General features: G+C 34.0%; 1 protein-coding gene across 4 annotated transcripts; it reads left to right on the top strand.

The window, feature by feature from the left end:
- The first annotated feature begins 6,273 nt into the window (after positions 1-6,273).
- Positions 6,274-19,433, top strand: LOC108209964 (DNA repair protein RAD5A). Of its 4 annotated transcripts, none has more exons than XM_064087386.1 (20): positions 6,274-7,024; positions 7,719-7,852; positions 7,948-8,083; positions 8,224-8,277; positions 8,354-8,500; positions 8,601-8,752; positions 8,829-8,913; positions 9,008-9,265; positions 9,377-9,523; positions 9,656-9,685; positions 9,762-9,811; positions 14,339-14,461; positions 14,587-14,686; positions 14,784-14,896; positions 15,663-15,941; positions 16,019-16,219; positions 17,490-17,583; positions 17,688-17,759; positions 18,254-18,352; positions 18,731-19,433. In XM_064087386.1, exons 1-20 carry the CDS (start codon positions 6,500-6,502, stop codon positions 18,851-18,853), a joined length of 2,922 nt encoding a protein of 973 aa, XP_063943456.1. In that variant the 5' UTR covers positions 6,274-6,499; the 3' UTR covers positions 18,854-19,433. The 4 variants fall into 4 exon arrangements, 2 of the variants coding, with proteins under 2 accessions (XP_063943456.1, XP_017236672.1); XM_017381183.2 differs by adding an exon at positions 12,251-12,318 and having other exon boundaries at positions 6,275-7,024; positions 9,656-9,811; XR_001804765.2 differs by lacking the exons at positions 18,254-18,352; positions 18,731-19,433 and adding an exon at positions 12,251-12,318 and having other exon boundaries at positions 9,656-9,811; positions 16,019-16,341; positions 17,688-17,707.
- Positions 19,434-20,060: the final 627 nt, after the last annotated feature.

Here is a 20,060-nt window from a genome sequence, read left to right as displayed (position 1 = left end):
ACGGATATGTTCTTGTACTCGATTCTGATGGTGGTGACGTTGGTGGAGATTGTGGAGGTGGGGTGGAGATGAAGGTGTTGGACATGGAAGGAGCTAATGGAGCAACAGTTTCAGTAGATTCAGCAGGAGGTTAGTTCATGTTGATAAATAGATATAATCGATCTTTTAAAATTGGCAGTAAATAGGAAAAATCGCGAATGTGAGGACGACGGATCGAGGTGGATGAGGTGATGCAAGTGGATGAGGAAAAGGTGGATGGTGGCAGTGAAGGTGGGATGAATTTGTTGGTGGTAGAGACGAACACGGAAGAGCGGCGGACGTGGAGGGGGTGGGGGGTTGAAGTTGCCGGAAGTGGGGGTGGGGGCAGTGGCAGAAAGGCTGGGCTGGAGAAAGAGGTGGGGTTGTTGTAGAGGTAGAGAGGCTGGGCTGGAGAAGGCAAAAGTGGGATTGTTGGAGAATTTAATGATACTCTCTTTAGAATTTAGTGATAGTTTTTAGTTTGTAGAATAAGTAGGTTTGTAGTTGAATAAAACCCTTAAAATATATATATGTACACATACTGTAATTGGAATATAGAATGTATATACATGACTTCATTTTTTTTTATGAAGGATCTTTCTAGTGTGTGTCACACTAACTACTTTTTACTTAGATGGATGATTTGTATCGGTGAAGATTTTTGTGTATGCAATGAGGCCATCATTATTAATAAGATTGGAACCAATAGAAATCGATCACCTAACTAAAAAGTGGTTATTAGCGTACCATGGCTACATACTAGAAAATCCGTTTTACGGAATTTGGTTAATAAGATAACATATGCAATTCTTGAAAATCTATAACATGGTATTTACCACCGAAACCATGTTGACTTCATTAATTTGGCAAAGTCATTAAGTTACATTATTAAAATTCCTCCAAAAATTTATAACACATCTAGGTGTTCCCTGGTTCAAACTGCATAACAATTTCACCTGAATAATATGTACCATACTACTCCCTCCGTCCCCTTTTACATGTCCATTTTGAATTTTGACCGGTCAAATTGACTATATTTTGACTGAACTTTACATGTATCAAATAATTGAGAAAAATAATAAAAAGTATATCATTAGAAAGTATATTTAGTCTATTTTAATACGTAACTTTCAGATTTTCGAAATAATGAGTAGATAATTTGTAATGTTTAGTCAAAAATTGGTCAATTTGACTCCTCGAAAAGCAAAATGGACATGTAAAAGGGGACGGAGGGAGTATATTATAAGTTTAGGCTACATGAATTCATTAGATTACGTGCTTAAATGAAACTGAATTGAGTCTTCCTTTGGAACACTAAAATTAGTATGCAGGCGCTTATAGATGATTGTAATTTGTAATAGATGATAAACTTCTAACTCAGGACTTTAGTTCTACTTACTTATAAATGATTGTAATAGAAGATACTAAGTATTCTATAGGAAAAGTTGACGTTGGCAATGTCTACAAAGCCTTACATTCATTAACAGATAAAGAAACAGATAAACAGAATCAGCTGGTGAATGATTGTATGATGAAAGCTCGAGTTCATGCTTGTTCCACTTGATCTTCTTTTATAAGTTAGATTTTAATATTTTAATTTAATTTGAGTCTTGGAATCTGACAACATCACAGTCATTTATGTAGCTAGCTATATTCAGAGTTCGAAATCTGTATCGATCCATTTTCAACCAAATCAGTTACTATAGAATTATCCAAACCAACAGAGGAATAGTAATGAAGCGATGAATTTTTTTAAAATAAGGCTCTTTAAAAGTGTTATTTAATTACATAGTCTGCCAACTCAAGCAATATGTTTAGCCTTGTTGATAACTTCTCGCAGAAACTTGATCTTAGTATATATAGTAAATATTGCAAGATATTTCTAATTCCCACCCACCCCCCCAAATATCTCTAATTGGCATATTAGGTCTTTAGAATAAAAATCTCACCAGCCCTTCCAAAACAGATTACACAATACTTTACATACATTCCCCTCTTATGAAACATTTCTTGTGAAAGATGTAAGAAACTTATCTTTTACACCTGTCAAAGAAATCTAGAGAGCAATCTGTAGAGTTTCTACATAGTTAGCTTTTAAGATCATTTAAAAGTGTATAAGATATATTAGAAACTGTAGGGAGCTCGCTCCATTCCGTTTCTTTAGTACAATCTCTTTTGGTTTTCAGACAAACTGGTTCCGGAAACTTTTTTATTGTATGCTAGTGCTCCTAGTCACAAATCATATCACATCTAATATATTATTCATTCAATGTCCAATATCTCTTCAAGTCCATTTGATATTTTCTAAAATCGCATAATATATCATTTCAATTGCACAATACTTAAGGGTCTAAATGAAAAAAAAAATAACAGAAGACGCTTTAACTTACCATCTCAAGACTTCATTCAGTTTCCTTCGTAAGCTCGATATTCATCCTATTAGCAATTTCTGTAATTTTTTCGTGCGGTGTGAGACTTGCTTCTTTTGTAGCCTGAATTCTAGCTTTGTTGAGAAGTTCTATCATCTCCTCAAGATTTGTTGAATTGATTGTTCCCTAATTTTCACATTAAATTTAAAGTCAGTTAGGTGAAATCTAAAATCGATGAGTTTTAAGAGTAAAATAAAATCTTACCAGCTCAGTCAGGTAAGTTACAACATGGTTTAGGCAGAGTTGGATCCTGATAGGGGCGCCCCCTTAAATTTTTAAGCTTAGTTTTACATAATTACATAATGTCGTGAAACGGTAAAAAACTCACATAATATGAATATTAAAATTTTGTTTTCTATGTTATCATTTTGGTATCCACCAATCTAATCAAGGTGGACATGACTTATTTATGTTATGAAACGGTAAAGAATTAGATAATATTAATATTTTTTTTATGTTCATCCGATTAATTATCGTTACAAAATATTATATACGACCTCCATTACTTTCGGAGCTGGATCCGTCACTGGATTTAGGTGTTTAGTATGAGTTAGACGAAAGTCCTCATTGAAGGAGTGTGTTTCTTCCTCCAATTCTTAAATTGAGTTTTAGCCTCCTTCGCTTATCCTGTTGCGAAAAGCGGCTTCAATTCGGTGTTTCTGAATTCAAGGTTTCTACAGAAATAACGTGTGAAAATAGAGTAGATATAACAATTGCATTATAAATAAATCTGTCGATATGAATCACAAAGAACATATATCAAGTTCAATCATCCTTTCAGTGCTTGTTGTCGGCTATCATCTCTGTTAAAGATCCACAATCGTTTCATCAAGATGTTATAACCAACATTGGATAGACGCTATAAATTTTGAATTAGAAGCTCTAGAAGCCAACGACACTTGGGACATTATTGAATTGCCTCCTCACAAAAAGGCAATTGGATACAAATGGTTGTATAAAACAAAATTTAAAGCAGATGGAAGCATAGAAAGATTCAAGGCACGATTAGTTGTTTTGGGATGCAAACAAGTGTATGGAGTGGATTATGAAAACACATCTGCTCCAGTTGCCAAAATGGCAACCGCTCAAGCACTTTTGGTTGTAAGTGCTATAAATGATTGGATGGTGGTGCAAATGGACGTTACAAACGCCTTCTTACGTGGAGACTTGGCAGAAATTGTATACATGAAACTTCTGCTGGGATATACTCGCTTGGAATGTCGAATTTCAAAGACAAAGGGGGAGTTTGCAACTCACAGAACACCCATGTTAGTGTGTAGACTTAAAAAGTCATTATACGGTTTGAAACAGGCGCCAAGAAACTTTAGCCAATTTTTCAGAAGCATCAACATATCATAGGGTCAATAATCTGAAATAGAAACATTACATGATCAATGCTAGATCCTAGTACAAAATTATAGGAAAATAGACAAATTAAGAATAAAAAATGAATTAGTACTAGAAAATATATAAACAAATAGCATGTACCAGTTCTTAATTATAGTAAATGATAGTACAGTTTGATTTAATGGTTTGCCATCATGTTATGTTACTAATAATAATAAATCTTTTTAGCAAAATTTCTACATCTTAAGGTGAGTTCGAAGCTAAGCCTTTTATAGAATTTTATTAAAATTCAGTTAAATCCTCTACATTATGAAAAACATATTTCACAAAAATGTATCGGCACAACTATACTTTCCTATGAAGTTTTAAATCAAAATATGTTGTGGCACAAATTCTTTTGATTTATCACAGAGTGAGACTTAATTTGGTAGATTTGAAATTTATTATAGATCCTTACCCCGCTACCTTGTAAGGTTAATTTACCTACATGTTTAATCACAAGAAGATGCACCAATCATAATGGATGCTATATTAAAATCTACACATGTTCCATCTGTTCTTAATTTACTAAATCTTCCTTTACGTGACATCTTAATATCTTTGTGGATCTTTTCAAAATTATGATCTAGGTTGCATGATTCTAGAATTAAATTATAATAGTTTGTTGCAAGCATCGAATGTTGAGATTCACAATTTTTTGCATATATGTTTGTGTTTTTGCACATGACAATTAAATAACACTCCAATGCACCATGTACCCGCACATAAGAGTGTTCTCCTCACTTAAAAGTTTACAATATTAATTTCCTAAAATGCTTAGTTATTAATGACAGTTAATCTACATTGTAAAATATTGTTTAGAGCAAAAAATTAGAACATGTTATGATTTGTGGATAGCCTAGTATCAATTGTTTTGCAATTTCCTCCACCTTGACGACCATGACTTTTGATTCCTTAGATTTTCCATGTATTTACGTAATAAAGAATTATGCTACGTTCAGACTCTAATTAATTAGCTAATTTAATCAAAGAGAAATGTTAATTATTAATAATACTTTCGAAACTATGTTGGCTTATACTTGAGGATAAAAATTGTTATTTCTCACACCTTCTTAGTACATTAATCTAGGTACTATTGTTATTAGTTTGGCACTCAAACTCTCAACTGGTACATCGTGTCTTACATCATATTTGTGTACAACCTTTCTTAGCTTTGTCATGGTAGTCTTTTCAATCTCTTGTTCATTCATTTCAGCAAACATATACAAAATTCGACAACAAACCCCCATCAAATAAAAAAACTTATATAATTACGACATTCCGCTTAATTTATTCAAATCCAAATATTGTGTACTTCAAATAGTATGCTATAAATCACTATACACCTAGCAAATTTGAGAGAAACTAACCTAACAAAATTATATAAAGGTAGTGTATTCAAGTATTATATAAAAGGTTTGACAATAGCTCTATCGCAACATCAAAAATGTAGAAGGCAAATACAAAATCATACAAAATATTAATAAATGATTGTATGTTTTCAACTAATCACACACATATAACTCCATTATTATCGTCTTCTCTCAATATTAAAATTCTTCAACCTTAACCACCATCGAATTCAGAATTGATTCCAAATTTTAAGGACAACTATGTTCGAATCACCTCATATTCATCCTCTCTTTCCCCCTTTTTTATAATCGAATAGACAATTTTTTTATCAAGTTACATCATATATGGTGACAATTTTGTGATTCGCAACCAGATAGGATTATAGTGGTGATTTTATGTGTCTTTTAAGTCTCAATTTACTTCTAGTTAGGCTATAATATATGTTATCTAACATTGTCATTAATATATGGCAGTTCCATCTAAGCCAACTTAGAAACATAAGTTTCATAAATAAATTAAGATAAATTCAATGCATATATGTTCCTGGGAGTACCCTAAAAAACGATATCAAAATCAAGCCTATAATTTTCTATGATTTTTAATTTTATCATTTATGAGATAGCTGTAAAATTAGCATACGACTAAGTTACACGAAACACCAAAATATACAACACAAAAGTAAACAACATGTACAATTTACCAAGTTTGTATTTTTTGATATAATAATATTAAAAATAATCATAACTTATAATAACTTATTATGTATTTTAAATTAATATCAAAACACAATCATCCATTCAAATTCGTGTTTTTTATAATATAAATAGAAAATAGTAACAAAAATACGCTATGATTTAGTAAAATATACTAAAAATGTAATCATTATTTTCTTTTAATACCAATTAATTTATTACGACATAAATAAATATTAAATAATTGATATTAAAAGATATCAATATTAATATTTATACTTTCTTTCCCTTTGAAAAAATAATAAAAGTTCTCGTGCGCCCCCGCCCCCTCCATTTTAAAATTTTAAAACAACCAAAAATTTTAAATTAAAATTACATTTTTCAAGTTGATTCAGGACAAATTCCCAAATTCAATTTGTGCATAAAAATTCAGCGGGAAGATTGACGTTTCCGATACATTTCCCGCACTCAAGACTCACCGAGAATTCACATCTATACTTACATATACGTACATCTCATCTTCACTCAAATTTCAGATTACCAGTATTACATATTTAAATTGCTTTAGTGTTTTGATTTATTACTGGGGTTTATCAATCACAAGTTCACAACAGTATTCAAATGGGCAACAAAGTTACCGACGAATTATTACCCATGATTAGGTCAATTGTTGGCCAGGATTACTCCGACATGGACATCATTCGAGCTCTTCATATGTCAAACAATGATTGTACTGCTGCAATTAACATCATTTTAGACACACCCAAGTTGAGAAAACCTGAAATTACGGCTCGTAAATCCAAGGCATTTGATCAAACATGTGGTGGGCATTTGAAGGAAGAGGGGAATTGTGTGGTGAAAGAGAGTGCACTGGTGTCGAATGGTGGGAGTAAAGGTGTGGAGGTGATGAGTAAGTGTTCGAGTTCGATGAGTAGTGATGAGTGGTGGTTTGTGGGGTGTAGTGATGTTTCGGGCTTGTCTACGTGTAAAGGGAGGACCTTGAAATGCGGGGAGGAAGTGAATTTCACCTTTGCTCCAGAGAGGAAGGGGAGTTTGGTTACGCCAAGAAAGTTTGGCGGGGGAAGAGGGCGTGGGGGTAATGCTTCGTCGGAAATTGTGAGGTTTTCTAGTAAAGCTTGTGGGGAGGTATATCAATTTTACATTTTATTTATGCTTCTAATGCTCTTTCAATATCTATATTGAAATGACTAATAGTCCTTGGAGATCGATTGTTTGAAACTGAAGTAATGAAAGGTCACGATGCATCAATATCATGATAAAGAGCCCACATATCTGCATTCTTGATTTAACCAGGCATGATTAGTTTAAAAGCAAAGCATTCGTTTCATGTCTTGTATAGTTTCACGGTATCTAGACCTATTATATTATCAAACTATCCTTTATCCAGTAAGACTTATTTGGAGGAGTGCTATGTTATTTTTAGGAATGTAATGTCATGTTTAAATTGGATATCTAAATCTGTATTTTAAGATGAGTTGCTTTAATAATTGGTTGATGAAAGGATCACTATTTTGTATGTGTTTTTTTCGCAACTCAATAATTTTTTATCCACATCTACTCTATATTTAAATACTTCACTTTTTCTGGGTCAGTGTCTGCACATGCACAATAGCAGATTCTTTTGTACATCATTCCTGCTCTATTTAGAGGTGGATGTATTATGTATCACATTTAAGGAATATTTTTGACACCAATGCAATTCCTTTGTTAGTAGGAGAAAAGAATGGTTATTTTTAATTATGCTTGTGAAGCTGGTAACAGTTATGATGTATGCTTATATCTGTTAATGATTTACTGCGCTATGGTGCAACTTGGGCAGATTGGTCGCATTCCGAATGAGTGGGCTAGATGTCTTTTGCCACTGGTCAGAGATAAGAAGATACGGATAGAGGGTTCTTGCAAATCTGCACCTGCCGTGATGAGCTTAATGGATACTGTTATCCTGTCTGTAAGGTATGCTCATATGAAGTTAAATAAGTTTAAAAATTGGCGTCTGTCAGGTATGCATGAGCATAAACTGTTTGGTTAACAGGATATGTTTTGTGCAGTGTATACATAAATAGTTCCATGTTTCACCAAAGCCACCAAACTTCACTCAAGGCAACAGGGAGTGCGACTGACGACTCAGTTATCCACCCTTTACCAACTTTGCTCAGATTACTAGGATTAACTCCCTTTAAGAAGGTTTTGAATTGCTCTTAGTTACCAGGACTTTTATGTATGCATCACAGTGTTAAATTATCTTCCGAAAATATATACCATATATTAACGTCTTAATTCAAGGTTCTAACAATTTCATTTTGGCTTTTAATTAATGTAAATAGGCGGAATTTACTCCAGGTGATTTGTGTACTAAGAGCGATCCTCTGCACTCAAAGGTGACATACCTTTTTGCCACTAATGCTTTTTATATGTAGTATTGTAGTGTATTATCTTATAATCTGTATCTTACAGGAAAAGTCTGACATTCCTGCCACACTCTTGCATCTCAATAAGTTTAAGAACCCATCTCCTGATGGAGAGACAGTTGAAAATGAGGAGTCTATTTCAGATGCAGATCTGGATAATATTGTCGGGGTCGGTGACAGCTCTGAATTGGAGGTATGGCTATTTGTAGTTTGCCCTGCATTAAGGTATATTTGTGAGTGTAAGATGAATGTAAAGAATATCATTCCTGATTTTGAAGTCTTGGTACATTTAGGAAATGGATCCTCCTAGTACCCTTCAATGCGAACTTCGGCCGTATCAGAAGCAGGCTCTTTATTGGATGCTTCAGCTAGAGAAGGGACAATATCTGGACGATGCAGCAACAACACTTCATCCATGTTGGGATGCATATTGGCTTGCAGACAAGTAAGTGGATTTTTACTATATCATGTATGGCATCCTTCAATCTTTTTGGTATTCAAACAGCCATTGGTGTGTCTAGGAGGGATTTGATTGTCTACGTGAATTCCTTTTCCGGCGATGCTACAGTAGAATTGCCGAGCACCCTTCAGATGGCTAGAGGAGGAGTATGTGTTTTGTCCTGCTATATGGCTTTTTTGCTGCAAATTATATATAAAAAGGCTTGGCTTTTCAAATCTTTGAATTTTGAATGCCTTGAAGATTTTGGCAGATGCTATGGGGCTTGGTAAGACCATCATGACAATATCCCTTCTTCTTGCTCACTCAGAAAAAGGTGGACGACTGGGTAATGAGTCCACAAGTCGTTCCTTAACTGATAATATCGAAGCCGATCGATCTCCACCAGTTAAGAGAGCAAAGAAGTTTCCTGGATTTGATAAGCTTGGGAACAAACAGTCGGCTCTCATAGGTGGAGGAAATCTCATTGTATGTCCTATGACTCTTCTGGGACAATGGAAGGTGCGAATAGTAGTAGAGATTAATTTGGTATCGATGCTGTTAACAAGTAAATGTATTATTTAATTTGTTTCGGAGTAACACAATTTGTAATTAATTATTTCTTATTGGCAGGGAGAAATTGAAAGTCACTCACAACCTGGGTCTGTGTCTATATATCTTCATTATGGACAGACTAGATCAAAGGATGCAAAGCTTTTGGCACGGAATGATGTTGTACTTACTACTTATGGAGTATTAGCATCAGAGTTTACAGCAGAGGTAGTTTGAGGATCTCTCAGTTTTTTTTCCCTCTAAATAGGGGCATGGGCTCATTCTGCCCCATAACACAAATTTAGATAAGCTTGTATATGTTTACATATCATTATCTCATTATATGGCTCTATTATGTAGAATGCTGAAGATAATGGGGGACTTTACTCGGTGAGATGGTTTAGAGTTGTGCTTGATGAAGCTCATACTATTAAAAATTCTAAGAGCCAAATTTCTACTGCTGCAGCTGCCCTTATTGCTGATCGTCGTTGGTGTCTTACCGGTACTCCAATACAGGTATATCTATGCTTTTGCTTCCTCATCAAGATGTTTAATTTTTAACAATTTTTATGTGCTTTTTATTTGCATGTGAAAGCACCTTGCTCCTTTAATGCCAAACTCGCTTAAATCCCTTATAATATATATCTATAAATTTAGGTGTCTAGCACATAATATTTCTAATTACTCCATACATAATCATGATATAATTATAAGAGTAATTATTATGACCAACATTAATCTATTATGGCTATGTGATTCCATTAAAAGATTTGCATGAGTAAAAATCAACAGAGGGACTAAAAGTTTTAGGAAATTGTAAGCGTTGTTCAGACCCTTACAGTTCCATCATTTGTAGGATTTTCATCTTCAGCTTGGCCCATTTGTGATGTTTTCATGCCAGACAGCTATAAGATTAATGTAGTTATAAAATATCCAGGCTACTTATAGTTCTTCTAAGTCTATTAAGGGGTTTGTTAACCATAATGATACAATTACGTCAAAGCAGAAAATTGACGATAGTAATTTTCGACCTACTATAAATGTTAGGATTAAATATCTGATACTTTTAGGCTGTGTTCACTTGGATGGAATAGAATGAGGGGAGAATGGAATGGAAAATTATATAGAAGTTTTAGGGCGAAAGAAGAAAGTATGAGATAATAGTAACTAAAAATGAATGTGTTAAAATTTTTGTGATAAAGATTGTTAGGAAACATGATGTAGAAATGGAATGAGCATTCCTTCCAAAACATGTGGGTTGGAATTCTAATTAAAATAGTAGGAATGGAATGATTGAAGGAATGAAAATTATAGACATTTTTTTAGATCAACATCATTTTAGAGTACAAAATTCATTCCATTCCACCTTCATTCCCCCTTCATTCCATTCCATCCAAGTGAACACAACCTCATTCTTAATAGAGTTGCTGGAATTTTAAGATTTGAAATTGCAATCCTTTATAGGCTCTATTACGTTTCATACTATATATTTACTTATTCTGTGAAGTTTACACTTTCTTCTATCATTTCGTTTTGGACTGTTATACATTGTTCTCACAACCTATTCTTTTACGCTTGAATTTTTACAATGTCTAACCCATGTTGCAGATTCCATCTGTCCCAAATATATGTCTCTTTGTGTCCAAAAGTTGCAACACATGATAGTGCACTTGCATGTTCTTAAAATATGAGTAAATAATGTTATTATGATTTTGTCTTTCATTTGAGTATTTATTTTCTAGGGGTTGAATGGCTGTATCATAATCAAACTCGTCCTCACCTTGCAACCAGATCACTGAACTCAAGAACTTTGCAGTCAACTCACTAAACTAATAAAAACTTGCATTCAGATAACATCAGTTAACTTTTTTTAGCAGAATGGATGGAACTTCAATGGGTTATGCTGATGTGTTATGTCTATCCCTAATTTGAATAACCTGACTGTATCCAACTATCCATTGTAATAATTTGCTACCCGACCCGTATAGCTATACTAAAATCACATATTGAACTATATCCTATTCCTCTTTGTTCAAATTAAAATTGATGGTCAATCCCTTACAAATACATACTATATTCCCTGGGAATCAACTCAAAATTGTGATGCTATTATACTATCAAGTTGGATTCATCAATATCATAAAATATTTGAAAAATGAAACTCTGATATTTCGAGAGGTTGGCGACGGTATTCTTGGGCACTATGGCTATTCATGTTAAGGGTGAGGTTTTGAATGTGGGATGTATGGCGATACTTTACTTGTTTCTTTTCTTGAGATATTTGAAGAGAAACTTAGTTGATTATAACTGGATGAAGAAAAAAGGAGCTTAATTCATTTTTTAAATTGGAACTAATTGTGATGCAAGAAGAGAGTTCGGTGCAGAATTAAATTGTTTGAGATATTAATTGTGCTTAGGGATTACATACGTTCGTGTGTATGTACTTGTATCTGGAAACACCATTGATGAATTTACATATGAACTGGGTTTTTCTTTTTGAAGATGGAGAATGAAAAGTTTGGAGACTGAATATATGAAATTGGGTCTTTGTATGGGTTGGGTTGGTTTGATTTTAATTCATCAATTAAATTCTTAGGTGGCAGTTGAATTTCTTACCTGTGGCTGACGTGTTGGAGGCTACATGTTAAAAGTTAACAGAACTCTTTTAGAAGTCAAACTTAATTTAATAGGCGTGTAACTTTTTTTGAGTATTCTTACCAGATTGCAAGTTTTAATTAGTCTAGTTAGTTGACTGCAAGTTTTTGAGTTCAGTGACCCAGTTGCAAGGTGAGTGCAAGTGTAATTACGATTAAACCATTCAACCCCTATTTTTAGAGACCAGTGTGCACAACCTAATTGGGCTTAGTATCTTCTTTATGATGTACAAATGTCGCGAGTGTTGCATATGTTATTTAATATTGTATCATATTTTCTGATTAAGTTGTTTCTTTGTAGAACAACTTAGAGGATATCTACAGTCTTCTTCGCTTTTTGAGAGTCGAACCTTGGGGAAGCTGGGCCTGGTAATTTTTTCCCCCACAAATCTTCAATTTTGGAAATTGATAAGTTTTCCTGGACATGTTATGAAATCAGTGGACAATATGGATGTACATGCTGTGGAACATTGCAACCTTGTATGTATCTGTATTTGCACTGAATAAAGTTGTGCTTGCATCTGTCACTGCAAAAGCTTGCTTTTATTTGATACGCCCCGGCAAAATGTCCAGTGGGAACACTTTCTATACAGCACACCTTTCCCTTCTTTGCAACTTTAAGGGTGACCATGTACCAGTGGTTCATGGGTCAGCCTATGGAACCGCGATCGAGTTTCCTCATTCTGAAACACAATTCCTCTTCGACCCGGATCACCAGGGATCACGCTCCAATTCGCTGACTTCAGCGGTCCACCTAAAACTTAGGTGATATAAGAAAGGAAGATAACTTGACACTATCTTGATTAAAATTATTTTTGAAAACGTACTTTAGTAAAAGAAATAAGAAAAGGAAGGAGTTGAGAAGATGATGATAAAAAGACACACAGACATGCCTTGGTTAAAAAATAGATTTAAATATAAATATGTATTGAAGGTCCTCAGTAATGAATTTTCATTTTCTGATTAACTTACTTCTGTATTTTCAGGTAAAATAAATACTTTAATTATAAAAACCACACCAAGACTATATATTGTTTATTAAAAATCACTAAATAGGGATCCTCATATTGACCCGTGAATCGGATTCACGGGTCATCGTACCGGATTCATAAAAACTAACATTTTAAGTACCCGATCCCGTACCACGTACACAAACGACATGTGAACCATGCAACAGTGACATGTACACCATTCCAAATTTTTTCTGATAAACAGTATTAGTATTATTGTTAACTAATACTGAGATACAGAAAAGATCGAACAGAAGCATATGCTGTACAACTTTGAAATATACTCCTGGTTACAGATATCCCTGATCCAAGTCGAGCCAGGCTTCTCAAAGAAGATTAGACTCAGATAGGTATTTTCATACCTCCAACTAACGTATCTTAATTTATTTATACCCCTGCCCAGCTGTCCCGCATACTCCTGCCTACCAATCATTCTTTTACCCTCTCCAGCTAGTTCTCACTCATTTACTTTCATGTTGACTGTCCTCTGCAACTCCTTTTTTTTTACCTTACGTCCTATGGTAGGTCAAAACTACTTCTGGACTGGTTAAATTTCTTGCAGACACATAGTGATATGTATAGACAATGTTTATAACATTAGACCATTGTTATACTGTCTCAGTTCTCACATATAATTGATGCATTTTCTTTTCCTTCTAAAATGGTTGTTCAACTTTGTAACCAAATATTGCTTTGGTAAAAATGTGAAATGTCGTTGTGGAGTGATCTTTGAAGGGAACCCTTTAGTGTATGGTGATACGGTCTAGAACTTGAATTGCTGAAGTACCAAGTGGCAAGCTTACTGATGGAAGATTACCAAGCAAAAGGAAAAAAAAAAAACTTGAATAGAAGAACAATTATAGGCTTTGTGAATATATAGGAAGTTATCATTGGAGTTTGATTTTTATCAGGCAAGGTTGTTAAGCTATACTATAAAGAGGGAAGGAGTAGTCTCTTTACTGCCAGGGGTATGGGTAAGGCCTGCGTGCATTTTACAGTTCTAGATATTCTGGATGTCCTTGGTTTTCTTTTAAGGAGGAAACTTTGTTTAGTCATTTATTCAGATTATTATTACTGGTATTAATATATGGAAGATGTCTCGATTTTTTTTTACACGCCCTTGCTGATGCCTGCCATATTGGAACCTTTATTGTTAGTATTGAAATTGAGTATGTCAATAGTTCGAAATGTGAAAGAAAAATTGAGACGCTATCAGGACACTGGACACATATGAGTAGAAATTAGGCCAAAAGTACCTGTTTGCATTAGTATGTAAATGTATTATGTAGTAATATTTTTTGCATAGTTTATTGAATTTGTCTTGATTTTGTTATTATGGTTTGTATGATATCATTTATCTATCTTTTTGTATAACCAAGGTGGAATAAGCTTGTTCAGAAACCTTTTGAAGGAGGTGATGAAAGAGGGTTAAAATTGGTCCAATCTATCTTACGCCCAATTATGTTGAGAAGAACAAAATTTAGCACTGACCGAGAAGGCAGGTGAGAAATAGGTCAGCTAATGTAATAGCGAATTTCATTTAATCTCCTTCATTTTCATTAGAAAACTTTCAATTTTAGTAATTTGCAACCGGTACGTATATAAATATATGTAATTTGGGTTGCAGGCCAATTTTAATCCTTCCGCCGGCAGATATGAAGGTTATCTATTGTGAATTAACAGAAGCTGAAAAGGACTTCTACGAAGCTTTGTTCAAACGGTCAAAGGTAATATTGTAATAATTACATTGTTTGTTCTTTATAAGGTTATATGTGCTGTTTTCAAAATTGCATTTGAATTATAATCTGGTTAAAATTTCTTCAGGTGAAGTTTGATCAATTTGTTGAGCAAGGGCGGGTTCTTCATAACTATGCTTCAATTTTGGAGCTACTCTTGCGTCTACGTCAATGCTGCGACCATCCATTTCTTGTAATGAGGTAGGACATACAATTAAGATTTTTTTTTTGTGGCTTATATTTCTATTAGGACTTTTTCTTATGTATAGGCGTTGGACTGTATCTTATTTTAATTCAATGTGCAACAGTGTATTCTGCCTGCATCTTCTAATAACTCTTTACTTATAAAAGTTTACCAACATCATTTTACATTTCACATTATCTATGTGTTCGTAAAAAAGTAATTAGTAAAAGATAAATGGCAAACTTCGGCAGATATACATTAGAAAAGTAGACAGTAGCTCAATGGCTGAGTATCTCATAGCTTCCATTTAATTCGGTAGATATTGCATATTCTTCTGTGGACATGCACCATAGCCATATAAAACAATTATAAAGCTCTTCTATTTATTTAATTCAAAATTACTGCATTTTCTTGTACAACTCAATTGTTATTTCAAGCAGACACCTTCTTCATTGATTTTAGCCAACCTGATCAAATTTGAATTGTGGTACATGATTATTTTCTTAAAAATCGACAATTTAGTATATTGGACTTTTATGTGTGATTAATGCTGATTATTTACCCACCTGTAACTTTATGGGAAGTAGATATTGATCAGCATTTCTTCAAGTGATAACCACAATTGGTATTCAGTCAGTGCAAAGTACTTGTTCAAGGATACAGTACACATAATTTTGTTGGTTAGCATCTGTAGTGTGTGTTTTTTAAGAAACATGTATTTATGCATTGTGTAAATGTGTTTATATAATATGGTTGATTTGAGATAATTTTTGATGTATTCAGCCGAGGTGATACTCAAGAATATTCTGACCTGAATAAGCTTGCGAAACGCTTCCTTAAGGGTGGTTCAAGCCTGATGGAAGGGGAAGCAAAAGACATGCCTTCACGGGCTTATGTTCAGGAAGTTGTAGAAGAGATACGCAAGGGGGAAGAGGGAGAATGTCCTATATGCCTTGAAGTTTTTGAGGATGCAGTGTTGACACCCTGTGCTCATCGTTTATGCCGAGAATGTTTGTTGGCGAGTTGGCAATCTCATACATCTGGTCTTTGTCCTGTTTGTAGGTATATTTTTATTTTATCTCGAGCATATAAGAGAAGTCACTATTCATTATTATAATTCCATCTTCTCAACTTCACAGAAAGACTGTCAGCAAGCATGATCTTATAACGGCACCAACTACGAGCCGGTTCCAGATTGATATTGAGAAAAATTGGGTGGAGTCTTCGAAAGTTTCTATTCTGTTAAGTGAACTAGAAAATCTCCGCTCATCAGGCTCTAAAAGCATTATTTTCAGTCAGTGGACAGCCTTTCTAGATCTTTTGCAGATTCCTCTTTCTCGGTAAACACCCCCCTGGTTTCTTAGAGATTACAAATCTTTCGTTGAGTTTTGATGTCAAAGCATGCTGCTTTTCATCACTATAGAAGGCTTATTGGAGTATCAGCAGGTTTTATATTCTTCATGTCCGTATCTTATTCTTCAGTCTCAATTGCTCAGTAACAACTTAAATGAGATTATTAGGTTTTTGTGCATATATGTATTGTTAATATTATTTTTTCCTCTGTCCTGATCTCCTGATATCAGTAATTTAATGCGAATCATTTTTGTTTTCCACGTCTAAAATCTCATGCTCAATCCTGTCCTTGCCTCTTATTCCACACTAGGTAAAAGAGTCATATTATGGAATTAGTTAATGATTTATTTAAGTTATTAGCATTCAGCTCGAGGCTTGGTAGGAAACAAGAAAGTTGTTGCTTGCAGCTTTCTTATGCAATATTCTTAGTTGTTTATAGATGTTGCTTGCTTCTGCTTTTTCTTCCTGTTTAGGTGTTTACTGTGTACTGTGTAGCATTTAGTTCCTATACAGCTGGCGATAAAATCTTTATTGTGATTTTAGCTTAGATGATTTGAGAAGTCCTATTGCATTTCAGTTTTCGTTCTTCATCGTCTTTTTGTTCCCTTTTCCTTGGGATTCCTTTCCCTTATGTGTTTTGTTTTCCAGATTTGTAGTTTCATTTTCAGTCATATATTTACCTCTCATTCCACGCTGTTCAGATACGTAGTCATTACATGAAATCTGTTTATAAATTTGGTCGAGGCTTTTGAGTAAAAAAGAAGGCTGTCATCATTGCATACAGCTTTCCTATGCAATATATTTGGTTATTTCGACTTACACTGATTCCAAGTTTAATAGATTTTGCCTGCCTCTGCTTTTTCTTTCTGTGTGGTGTTTACTATGCATATGTAGTTCCTTTGCAGCCGGTACTTTCATAGAATCTCTAGTGTGGTTTTGTAGCTTAGATGATTTGAAGTCTGTTGCTTTTCATTCGTCAGCATCTTTTTGTTTCTTTCTCCATGGGATTTCTTGCCCCCACATATTTGCCTACTTAGTCAATCTGATCAGCACCTGGAAAATTTTATAAATGTTTAGATGGTTTTTTAATTTTATAAATCAAGAATGTTTTTGTAATTGATATTTTTCTGGGTTTCTTCTTTTGTCAAATGTTTTTGGCTACGCTGTTGCAAATTATGCTATGCATTTTGATCAAACATTAATGTGATTCCAGCAGTTGGAATAATATTATTATTTTGTGCTTTATTCAATGCCCAGGAGCAAATTTGCATTTCTTCGTTTGGATGGGACGCTTAACCAGCATCAGCGAGAGAAAGTCTTGAAGCAGTTTTCAGAAGATAGCAATATTCTGGTTTGTTATACTAATTTGGATGCCAGTTAAATGAATAGGAGTTGTACTTGGTATGGCACATTATATTATATGACAACCCAGTTAATATTTTGGTTAATATGTAGGTGCTTCTTATGTCATTGAAGGCTGGCGGAGTTGGAATAAACCTGACAGCAGCATCTAATGCATTTGTCATGGTATGTTCTATGTGTTGGTCTAGGTTCCAGATATGTTCTGCTATAGCCATACTCATTTTGTACTTTGTTCAACCTAGAGCTTAAAGATGCATAGTTTCAAATTGTTGATCTTCTGTACCGCTGATTAATATATGTTGTATACAATATTAAAAGTTTGACCTGAATATTTTGATGATACTCTTAGTTTGTATGTGAATTTTAGTTGAATAGAAGGCCATATTTTGATCTGTTACATGGTGCACATGGTTTGAAGTATAGAATTAGATGTAGCAAATAGAAAATAAACATCATAAGAAGATATCCTAATTTACTAAATAAATCTTTGACTGTCAAATTTCCCTAGGAAATATTAATCCTGATACTTGATAAGCGGTAATATAGCATTGGCAAGGGTTGGAAACCATGTTTGAGATCTGATTTTAATGTAGTGCGTAAATCTACCTAGTATCTTTGTTAACAGTTATCTTCCACATACCATTTTTTATTTCCTGTAGGATCCATGGTGGAATCCAGCCGTGGAAGAACAAGCTGTGATGCGAATTCATCGGATTGGACAAACAAATAGTGTTAATATCAGACGATTCATAGTTAAGGTATCCATATATTCTTTTTAAATTTGTATATCTTGTTGAGTGATTTAACAGTATTTTTTTTCTTCTAATTTTCTTAAATTTTGATATTGTTTTTTGTGTTTTATATACTTCCGAGTTCCGATATTCGTCTTTGATTGCCAAGTGGTTTGGTTTGGTTGCCATCAAATTTTTACTTTTTTTTTGTTAACGAGTGTTGGTCTATTCAATTTTTGGTGTTCTGTTTGGTTTTTTTTTGCATGGTGCTTCAGTATTTTGTTTGACATAATCTTCAAATATAGTCTCGTGAGTGTACAGGGTTGCGTGTATAGATCCAGGCCTACAAAATTTATATATATTTGAAGTATGCAAAGACTTGAAGTTGAATTTTTGAGATGGCAGGGAACAGTTGAGGAAAGAATGGAAGCAGTGCAAGCGCGTAAGCAGCGAATGATATCCGGAGCCTTAACTGATCAGGAAGTTCGATCTGCACGCTTAGAAGAGCTCAAAATGCTTTTCACTTAGACCAGCAAGATGGTAACTATTATTCCACTTGAGGCACAAAGCAACTGGTTCCAGCTTTTACTATTGTTTGGTTCATTGCTATGAGACTCCAAAACAGTGACATGACCGCCAACAAGTTATCTAGACACAACCAATCGATCTCAGTGACATCATTCACTCTTATCGAGTAACCCAAGCATATGAAGTTGAAGGGTTGGTAAAAGTTGCACATAGAAGCCATCTTCCTTTTCTGATAACCAAATATTTGGAGGAGTGAAGTCGCAAGTGTATCAATATCAAAACAAAGCCTACATGAAGGTCAGTTCTGGCACAATACCAATTTATTCGCAAGGGATTTGGTTTTCACCTTTATAAGGATGGGAAGCCATGTCTATAATTTTGTATTCAAACTGTAATATTTATGTACAGACTAAAGAATTTTCTTTATCAATACAAATAGCACAACTATGCTTCATATCAAGAAGTTCGAGTTTAGGATATTATATTTTCATAGAAGACATAAATGTAAATGATTTAATATTTCAGCTACCAAATGATGCTGACATGATTTTTAATGTCACCGTCAACACGAATTGTATTATTTTCTTTTCTACAATGAGTCTTTGCTTAAGATCGAGTCATGAAGTCTTATCTTATGAGTGTGCTCTGCATCTTTTGGTGCTTCAGAGTACAATCACATATTCATATCTCAATCATGAAGTACTTGGTGAAAGTGAAGTAACTAAATGCAACTCTTTGGGGAGTATAGGTTTAAGCGGAACAAGTAACTTATAATAGAGTTGAAAAGTTAAAGCGGTTTAGAGCAACTCTAGCAGCTTCCATATTTCATGTCCTAAGTCCAATTATAAGGAATGTGATATAAATTAATGCTCCTCTTAGAGGTGCCTTAAATCACTAGGATCCTCCTTCCATGCCCTATTAATAAAGCACCACTAGCCATGCCTTATTTGATTTCTATAATAAAAAAATCATTTCTCTCTCTTATTGTAACTTATTTTCTCTCTCTTCCTTCCATCTTTTATCAATTTCTTTCCAAATTTATTATTATAATAATAATAAGGAATGAATTATAAGGATCATTGTTGGAGTTGAAATACAAAGTCTTGTCCTAAATCACTAGTATTCAATATTTTATAATATTTATAAGGAAGACACTAATACACTGCTGGAGATGCTCTCAGTGAAGCTCTTTATCATGTCTCCAAAT

This window comes from Daucus carota, chromosome 2, assembly GCF_001625215.2.
Source record: "Daucus carota subsp. sativus chromosome 2, DH1 v3.0, whole genome shotgun sequence".
Taxonomy (NCBI): Eukaryota; Viridiplantae; Streptophyta; class Magnoliopsida; order Apiales; family Apiaceae; genus Daucus; species Daucus carota.
This window is presented reverse-complemented; position numbering and strand designations above follow the sequence as displayed.